Source organism: Pteropus vampyrus, unplaced genomic scaffold (assembly GCF_000151845.1).
Source record: "Pteropus vampyrus isolate Shadow unplaced genomic scaffold, Pvam_2.0 Scaffold12, whole genome shotgun sequence".
Lineage (NCBI taxonomy): Eukaryota > Metazoa > Chordata > Mammalia > Chiroptera > Pteropodidae > Pteropus > Pteropus vampyrus.
The window spans coordinates 13,241,879-13,251,842 of NW_011888793.1; the positions used below are offsets into that span (position 1 = coordinate 13,241,879).

Below are 9,964 nucleotides of genomic sequence, written 5' to 3' on the forward strand. Positions count from 1 at the left end.
GGGCCAGGACTGTCCTAGCATAAAAGAGGGGCATAGGCATTAGCAGAACCAGCTGGGATGAGCATGCATTGCTGATGGAACTCAGAGCCTCTTTCTGTGTGAAACTAATTGGTTCCCAAGGGCATTAAATCCCTGACCTGGGCCTCATTAGCACAAGTCCTCCCCACTGCAGCTAGTCAGCGTGGGGGCTGATCTTAACAGGGTTGCTATTTTTGTTGCTGGAGACTGGAAAAAGTATTTAGTTTCTACATAACCACACATAGAAATAGAAAAAACTTTAAAATGACTTTTCTATCTTACTTGTTTTTTTGTAAAGTATGAGTATTTTGAAAAAATGTCTTACTGTTCACATTTTTCTCTTCCTTATTATGTAGTAATATGTGGTCTAGCCTTGGGGCCAAGGGGTCTGAAATATATGCTCTTAAATTGATTTCAGAATTTCATGAAATAATAGATTTCTCTTGTTCACATATTAACTGAGCCTACTCAGATCCAAATGTGTAAAACATTGAAAACATTCATACGGCTTTTTTTTAAATGCTAACTTTTAGTTCAGATATTTGCCATCCCTCAGACAATGCCGTTTGGCATATGAAATATACAGGAAAATGAAAAAATTCATTTACTTGAATAATATAAAAAGTCAAAACAAAATTAGGATTACAAAGTGATTTTTTGGCCCAAATACTTGGGCCAAGTCTATAATTAACTGGCTAAATGCCAAAATTCACTTAGTTTGTTCCTTGATGACACAACCAATGAGGATAGAGGAGCCATAAGAAAACAGGTTTGGGATGGGACAGAGAATTATTCTTTGAAATTAAGCATTTAGTCATTGGGTTTTGACTGGGTGTTTCTGGCTTAATTTAAAGCTTTTCATATTTTTAATGTACTTGGTTGATCAAATTTTAATTTGCTTTAAAAGAACAGATGAATCAAAGTTAAATATTAAAGTGCCTCGAATTTTTAAAAAATGGTATTTTAAGAAATGAACAAATCGAATGTTGATTTAAACTCAAGTGATCTCCTTGACAACATAAAGCATTTGGGAGTCCATAGAGCATCTGAGAACTGCCCTTTGATCTTTCAGCCTGAGCAATGCCCAGCTGCACATACATGAGACAGAAGGGCAAGGAACAGCTGATGGGGTCACGGTGACCATGTTTTCAGCGGGACCTTAGCCATCTAGGAAGGGAACTATTAAAAGCACATAACGATAGTAGTTCTAGCTTTAGTAGGGTAGTTTTGGTGCTTTAAATAGGTCCCATGGGACAACAACCCTTAAAAGGTAGTGAATATCACAGGATCAATAACCCTGAGGTTAAGAGGTGCTGTTAAAAGACTCACTAAACTACATGGGGAGAAAGGTGGAGGCAAAATGTTGCCCTGCCAGTCAATGGATCACGAGCTCCCTTTCTCTTGGGAAAATGAGGCAGCGATGTCAGCTGTGTTCATTACTAACAGATTAGCATCGGGTGACGCTAAAGAGTGAGGAGGCTGGTGCTGAGCCGGCTACCAGGTTTCAAATGCTGGCTCCACTCCTTACTAATTTTGTCACCTTGGGTAATTTACTTAACTTATGTTCATCTCAGTTTCCGCATCTATAAAATAGAGGAGGTCATAACCTCAAAGAGCTGTTATATGGTTCAAATTAGTTAACATCTAATGCACACTGAATAGTACTCTGCATATGTAAGTGTTCCACAAGTGTTTAATGAATAAAAAAATAGTAAATTGTCTCAAACTAAGCAGAAGGCAGGGATCCACAGGGGTGGCCCAATAATACTTTCGTGACCAACTGAAGCCAGCACAGCTGTACCTCCTCCAAACTGTATGTATTTCAAAACATATTTTTTATAGCGATCTTTTTTATTTAATGTGGCATGTGGAGATAGCAAAAGAATGACATAATAGGCAGTATTTTTCTGGAAAAAAGAAGGCTACTGAAAATAGTAAAGCTTTTTTTCTCCTTCATGTTATAGGTATATGCTTGTATATGCCCATTCTAACTCAAGAGTCTTCTATTCAGGATACTAAGTAGTTTATTGATTAAAACATACTGTTCCCCAAATTATTAAAAAACATCACACATTCTGCAGTTACTATATGACGTCTTGCAACTAGTAACTGTAGTTCATTAGTACTGAATTCAGGAAGCAAAACTGAACTTCTTAACCATTAGGCTTTGCCTTCTTTTTTTTTCACTGGTTTATCACAACAGTAGTTTATTTCTCACTCAAATCACAAAATGCAGAACAGCTAGAATTGCTCTCTCTGTGGCTCTTTTCCAAATGGTCACCATTTGGGGACTCAAGAAGAATTTTGCCCCTAATAATACCTGTAGCTTCAAAGAGCTGCATGTATATTATATCTTCTGATATAATATACCTGGTCCCAGAGTCAGGAAGCCTTGGTTGAATCACTGGGTCCCAAGGAAATATGCAGCCCTGCACATAGCAGGTACTCAATATACATTTGCCGAATTTACCAAATGAAATAAAAAAAAATAACAAAACGTCCTGAACCTGTCTCTTATTACATGTGTAATCTTTCTTGGGATTCATTCTAATTGCTAATTTTCCAATCTCTTTTAACAATCATTTAAAAGAAAAGCCTGAGAGGACAAAAGGCATATTGACTAAGTATAAGAAGTATAGCTTAGAAGCACTGTAAAAGATGAATTATTTAAAAGCACCCCTTTTCTATAGCTTTACAGATGGGCAGTTATCTGACAAATGGTACAAAAAGAACTCTGAGGACCTTTTTAGGATCACCAGAAAGTAGGAGAGTCTCTATGTAACAGTAGTGGCCCCCACTGAATCTCTTCTCTCAGTGTCCATGCCCCTGTGTATCTCCTTTTTACACTGACTCAGGGCTTGACCCTGTGACCTGTGATGGCCAATGAGACATCAGCAAAGATGATGTAAGCACAAGTTGGACTAGCACTTGTGCATCGGGGCTTTCCTTCTTGGACTGCTGTCCTGAGACTGCCAAACAGTAAAGAAGCCCGGGACGAAAGACCAAATGAAGGTGCAGGTGACCGATCAGCTAAGTGCAGCTGCACGACTGAGCTCAAGTGAGACCAAGAGAACTTCTTAACAAACCCACAGTAGGGTAGTTTTGGTCCTATAAATAGCACCAATTGTGAGAAATAATAAATTGTTATTATTTCAGGCCACTAAGTTTCAGGGTTCTTTATTATGCAGCAAAGGTGAACTAACGCTACGTCTATCACAGTAAATAAACCACATCCTGAAGCTTTTAAAAATGAAATCCAATCCACATTGCAAAGTCCGATTCACATCTTGAATGTTGGTCACTCGAATAGAAGAAGGAATGTTTGGTAGGGTTACTTTATGTGGCAGAGATGGAGATTCTTCATCCTTCCTGTTCCCCATAATCTCTCTCACTTTCATTGCAGGTAATTTTAGTTGCTATAGATTAAGCACCATTTCAACTTTTAATCTTTCCTTCTATAAACCGAAAAGAAAGAGAGAGAACTATTGTAATATAGTCAAATAAAAAGCAGCTCTTTGTTCCCCCCAAAGTGTTATTTTAATGACATCAGGGCCCAAGATAGTTGACATCTTAGCTTACTCCCTCCCTACTACCTCTGTAAGCACAAAAATGTTAGCTGTCTCACAGAGTCTTCATTCTTTGCACAAAGTACAAAATTTAAGTGGTTTTGAGGGAAAAGCGCATGTTTTGCAAGCCACTGACTATCAGATGTCTACTATCTTGGGCCCCAATGTCATTAAAATAACACTTTGGGGGGAACAAAGAGCTGCTTTTTATTTGACTATATTACAATAGTTCTCTCTTTTTGGTCTATGGAAGGAAAAGACTTAAAGTTGAAGTGATGCTTGATCTATAGCCACTAAAATTCTAAGCAACCGATCCAGTGAACACAACCTCGTGGGCAGAGTTCAAAGGAGAAGAAGCACTGATAATTAGGGCTTCTAGTTGCTTGAAGAAGGTGACTGAGAAAGTTCAGGCTGGTTTCCTGGTCACTATACAGCCTAGTCTTCCTCAGCCCTGCTGAGCAAAAGCAGTTCAGCACGAATCTGACAAGTGACTGGGAAAAAAATGGCTCATCCAGAGATTCCTGCAGTTGGTAATACCATGCAGAATGGGTTAGCTCCTTTGCCCTAAAAGGATAAATGTTCCAAGTATAGTTCCATCTTATTTATAGAATGACCCCTTCCTAAGGCTTTCATGTGAAGAGGAAAATTAAAGCTTTATGATCAAAAGCATTTCATATTTTAAAGATATGTACAAATAATCATAACCTTCATTTCCAGTCTCTTTTTTCTCTTACTAGCAAGGGAGAGTCCTTCTCTTATTATGAACACGAGGAAGAAGAATAAAACAGCCTGCCCAAGCTCATCCTTTTTTTAGTCTCAACAGAGCCCATTTGCTATTTCAGTTGGTCCTAAAAGGGAGTGTATTCATCATGAAAAATCTGAGGGAAGCTTGAGGAACTATAGCAGCCAACAGCATCTGTTACCACATAAAATCTGTTCAAATACTGTAAAGATATTGTTTACTTTCCAGCTCCTCTTGAGACCTCTACACCAACCAGTAGGTGGATGCAACTTCCTGACTGTAGGATTACACATCATTGACGGAGAATTCTAGGAGAGCACAGAACACCAGTGGAAGCATAACTATATTTCAGTGACCCTCCATGATGTCGAAGAGGGAATTTCCTCATAAGAGCTAGTCCTTCTGTAATTTGCCATGCTAGGGAAACTCCTTACTGAATTTCTTTGGTGATTCCTTTCTAACATCTCAATAGTTCTCAGGGCACATTTCTTGACCTGATGCTAAAAATCACCTCAAACCAGGTGATTTTGTTCTGTTGACTCCATAAAATGGTCTCTGAAGTAATGGTTTGCTACAATCAGACTCGTATTTACAGTTTTACTCCCAGATTTTTAAAACTGTCAGTTAAGGTACACCTGAGTGATTTCTGGGTTGCTTCAATTCATTCATTCATTCACTCGATCATTCATTGATTCATTCATTCATGAACCCTTACTGTACACTGATTTCTGTGAAAGGCTGCTGAAGTAATAAAAGGGCTGGCTGTGTTCTGGCCCACCAAAACTTACAGTTCAGGTGGCCAGTGAAAAAAGTGAAAAAAGTGAAAAAAGAACAAAGACATCTTTTAGGAAAGCGATAATGACAGAGGTAGGTGCAGGCTTTTTCCTTTACCTTAACCACCTTTCTCCTTTACCTTGCTCTGATGGGTTGAGATCCTAGTCTGGGTCCCAGAGCACTACCATTTCCAGGAGAATTCTTTCTGGCTAACGCTGGGGATATAGAAGTTGTTCTTTGAGGCACCTGAAAAAAAAGCAGAATTCAGAAATACTGTCCATAAAATAGCTTCCATAAGCTACTGCCTGAAAAACAGCCCACTCCTTTAGAAAGATTTGCCAGGAGTTACAGAAATGATCAGACACATCTTTCATGTGTCAAGGAAGAAACATCTTTCATTTCTCAAAACTATTTGACTCTGTAAATAAAATCAAACAAAACACATTGAGGCACATTCAGCAACCATTAAGGGGTACGATCCTGAATTTTCAAAACAAATTTGAAAACAGACCAAGCTAATTATTTTCATTCATTGAGTTAAAATAATTGACTTCCTTTTGTACAAGAGTGGTGGACTCAGAAATTTTTTTAGGGCACCATAAACTCACCTGATCATTGGAAATTGCATCAGATGAGAGCCATCCAGATAAACCAAGTTCCATTTTTAGCTCATATCACAACTGACAAACAGATAAGGAAATTATGAAACCTGGTGAGAAACTAGAGTATCAGGCTAGAACTTCGGACATAAGCCACATGTCAGTGAGCTCAGAGAAACTATTGCAATATACCCTGCATGTTTCCACTTCCTAATCAACCTGCAATTATTAATTAAAAACAAACTCCAAAACACCATAGTTTGGAAAGTCAATCTGCACATGTAATATAAAACAGAATTAACCCTGAAAATACTAGAAGGGTCTTCAAAAAGACTATGTGAGTACCAATCAGACTGTTAGATACAGCAGGAAATGCATCATTAGTTTACCTGGCAAGGGCCTAAGGTAGAATTCAAGTATACCTTATTTTATGAAACATTTTTTAATGGAATCAAATATGGCAAGTGTATTAAAGGAGTCTAACATGAGGGGAGAGTAGAAGGAAAAATTATTTTACAAAAATGACCAGGAAATGAAAATGTAGATGTCCCGTGACAGCTAACTGGGTTAAACATTTGTCAGGTGCTTCAGTTTTTATTCATTTTTTGTGAGTGTGTGTATGTGTGTGTGTGTGTGGGGGGGGGGTGTTCTTTTAAAGTGGTTTTGTGTTATGTACTAGATATTTTAAAATGTGCTTTGTTTTAATATTATTAACATTGTTAATAAATTAAATGATGTTAACATTCATACAAGTTTTGTTGGTTATCAGAATACATTTTAAGATAAAGATCTAGAAAGATAAGTCAGTTAAGTGAAACAGAATGGACAAATCAGTGCTCCCATTAAATATCACTGCTCAAATTAAATATCACTACTACTATTTTTCCTTTTTTGTTTGTAAACATAAATAGTTGTAGAGAAGAGTTTAATAAAATTTTAAAACCTGAAACCTGTGTATTGATCTAAATTTTTCTCCATGAGTTATAAATGTATGCCTGCATTTTTTAGATAGTGGACCAATAATCTCCATTTTTAGTTTCCCCAGCTCTTGTGTCTGCTCCTCTGTTTACCTTGTTTTCCATATTGAACTTTGCTCCTTAAATAACATTTTTGATGGCATCTCTGCTTCCACAAGGGGAAAATATCAACAAAAAATCCATTATCGGTTATTTCTATTTTCAAAATAATAAAAAGCCTGTGATAATATGTTTTTCGAAGAACAATGAGGAAAAGCACTGGAGAATCATTGAATTAAAAAGTATTTTTTTTTTTTCCTGGAATCATCAATGGTAGTGATCTCTGGAAATCGAGGGACATTCCATTTGTCATAGCTCCTGTGCTGAGTTCAGGAGAAAGGGGAATCCTGAACCACAAAGAATCTGATGCAAAAATTCCTCCAGTAACTTGAAGTACTTCCAGGTTGTCTTCAGTGAGATGCATGACCACATTTCAGGATACTTTTTGGAATGAGTACCAACTCAGTTTAGGCAAAAACAAAAGAAACCAAACCCAGGATTATTCTGTCCAGTGGGATGATGGGTCATTTTACTCAACAGTTTTATCCTCAGTAATTAGTTAAGGTTGGAATTAAATTATGACCTGGCCTAGAAAGAGCTTTCCTTAAATGGAACCAACTAAAATATTCTAGGAGCAATACTATCTTCTAAACACCTGAAATTTGGTTTCACTTTGTATCGTTAAGAATAGGAATAAATAAATTTATATTTTTTATCTGGAAGTTTCTCAATTTTTCTAGATATAGATTCAGTCACCAATGAAAATATTTATTATTCTATTTATTAATGTGGATAGTAAAATAATAGTTTGGAATGCTTGGGGTTGAGAATTCTAATTCTGGATACGAGGTACATACTTTTAAGTCATCCAACCAACCTGAGCCTCTGTTTCTTTGGGGAAAACGGAGGTCAGAGATGATAAGCGACAATCTAAGTCACAGGTTGGGAATGAGGAGTGACCAAAACAGACGTGAGAGGGGACAGTGTTTTGGCATTATGATGTCTATATTACGACAGGTCTGGAATTGGGGTGATAATAATCAACAATAATGGTGATGACAATAAGAACACCCCGGTAATGTTACCTTTGGTGGAATGTCTTCTTCCTGTCGTAACCAAGAACTTCGGTCAAACTTCTCAATGCGAGTGGGGAGAGGAGGGTTTTCTGACGTGGGATCCGAGTTCTGGCGCGGCATCTCGACGCGGTGAGAGGTCACGGTCAGGGCCTCCTGAAACCCCGAGAGGCCCTTGGTGGGCTGCTCGTGCACTGACTGGGAGGCGGTCAAGGCAGGGCCTTGGGATTTTACAGCTACCAAGTGTGGGATCTAAGGATCAAACCGACATTGGAGTTGTTAGAAGAAAGAGCAGATCATCCAGCGCCTCACTCAGTGGAAGGAAAAACAAGGTTTAGGGTCCATGAACTGGAGCACATAGAGCCGTTATCTACCGCATGCTTCTAAACGCTCTTCAAAATTTTCCACTTAGAGCTATGTGGACTGAACCAGGGATCCTGGCAAAAAGTTAAATGACTTATCTGGAACTGCTGAGAAGTTCCAGCGAAATAAGTGTGATGATAGTACCAATAACAATTTTTAGTAAACATTTATTGACCAGCAATGCAATACATTTCAAGTACTTCTCTTGCAATATTAGAAATGTCATTATTTAAAACCCCTAACCTGGACTTTAGAGAGTACTACTGCATGGTTAAACAAATATTACTCTGGATACCTTACTTCTTATGACATATTAAATCCACCACAAGGTGGACACAATTATTTTCCTCATTTTTCACGTGAGAATGTAAGTCACAGAGAGGTTAAGCAACATCACAGATTTCACAGCTAACATGTGCCGGAGCCTGGATTGGAACCCACATGTACCCCCATAGCCTATGCCCAAATGCTAGGCTACCCTGCTTTGTGGTGAACTGGCTCTTATCACCCATGATATGATATACTTCTTAACACCAGGATGTTTCTTTTAGAGTTGTAAGTCTCACAATTTGGCATGTGGTGACATTTTTCATGCAGGAAGGACATGCAGTCTTTTGGTAGAGATGTGGCTCTTTAAGACAAATCATTAAAATCTAGATTTCAGAGTATCCTTTACCATTACTTGCACTGCTCACACTTCATTGTTAGTATATAAACTTGTCTCCTCCATCATGAAGATAAACTCCCTGGAGACAGGAGCCACATCTGCTCAAATTAAATATTACTACATTGTATTTCTGAGTCTAGCACTGTGCCTGGCATGGGGAAGGTGTTCTATAAATCTTGACTGCAGAAATATCTAGAATGCTTTCTAAAATTAACTGTTAATTCGACTAACATTTATTTGTATCCGTTTTGGACAAGGAACCTATCGGACGCTCTTTGGTCTGAAATCTCAGTGCCTGGACTGCTGGGGGCATTTCTCCAGCCCCCCTACAGCAGCCGGGCCTCCGTCCTCTTGCCCTTGAGGTCTTGTCCTGGAACAGCCCTGCCCCAGCCTCTTCAGACCCTCTTTAATCTGAAATCTGAAATGTTATTAATTTTAGATCAAGGGAAATCCTCAAAGTCTAGTTAAGCTCAATGTCATGCTTCGACCAGAATAAAATTGTAATAAAATTTATATTAATGTTAAATATAACTAAATACATTAAATAATATTAAAACAAAGTATATTTTAAAAATACATAGCACAAAACACTAAATCACTTTAAAAGAGCAAAGAAATAAAGACAAAAATCCAAGCACCTGAAGAACACTTAATCCAATTCACTGTCATAGGATATTTACATTTTTGTTTCCTAGTCACTTTCATAAAGTTTCATAAGTTTTTCTTCTACTTTCCCCTTTTAAAGAGCAAAAGAACCTCTAAAGGGTCCAAGTTAGGGCTTAAAAAAATTTTTTAATTTATTTGTTTCTTTAGGTATAGTTGGTATATTGGTTATATTAGTTTCAGATGTATGATATGGTGATTTGACATCTCTATAACTTACAATGTGATCACCCTACTAATTCTAGTAATCATCTATTACCATGGAAACTTATTACGATATTATTAACTATATACCCCTTCACCTTTCACGCATTCCCCCACACCCTCTCCTCCGGCAACCATTTCTTTGGTCTCTGTTTCTATGAGTCTGTTTTGTTTTGCTTTTTCTTTTCCTTTTTTTTTTTAGATTCTACAGATAAGTGAAACAATACCATATTTGTCTTTCTCTGCCCGACTTATTTCACTTAGGGTAATACCCTCTAG

General features: G+C 37.7%; 1 protein-coding gene across 5 annotated transcripts in view; it reads right to left on the minus strand.

Moving 5' to 3' along the window:
• The window catches only part of TNIK (TRAF2 and NCK interacting kinase), a 366,909-nt gene that overhangs the window by 50,328 nt on the left and 306,617 nt on the right, over nucleotides 1-9,964 (minus strand). For all 5 annotated transcript variants that reach the window (XM_023524725.1, XM_011380421.2, XM_011380430.2 and 2 more), the window contains 2 exons: nucleotides 7,801-8,040; nucleotides 5,240-5,346 (listed from right to left, as the gene is read on the minus strand). In XM_023524725.1, coding sequence (XP_023380493.1) covers nucleotides 5,240-5,346; nucleotides 7,801-8,040 — 347 coding nt within the window. The remainder of the gene's footprint in view (nucleotides 1-5,239; nucleotides 5,347-7,800; nucleotides 8,041-9,964) is intronic.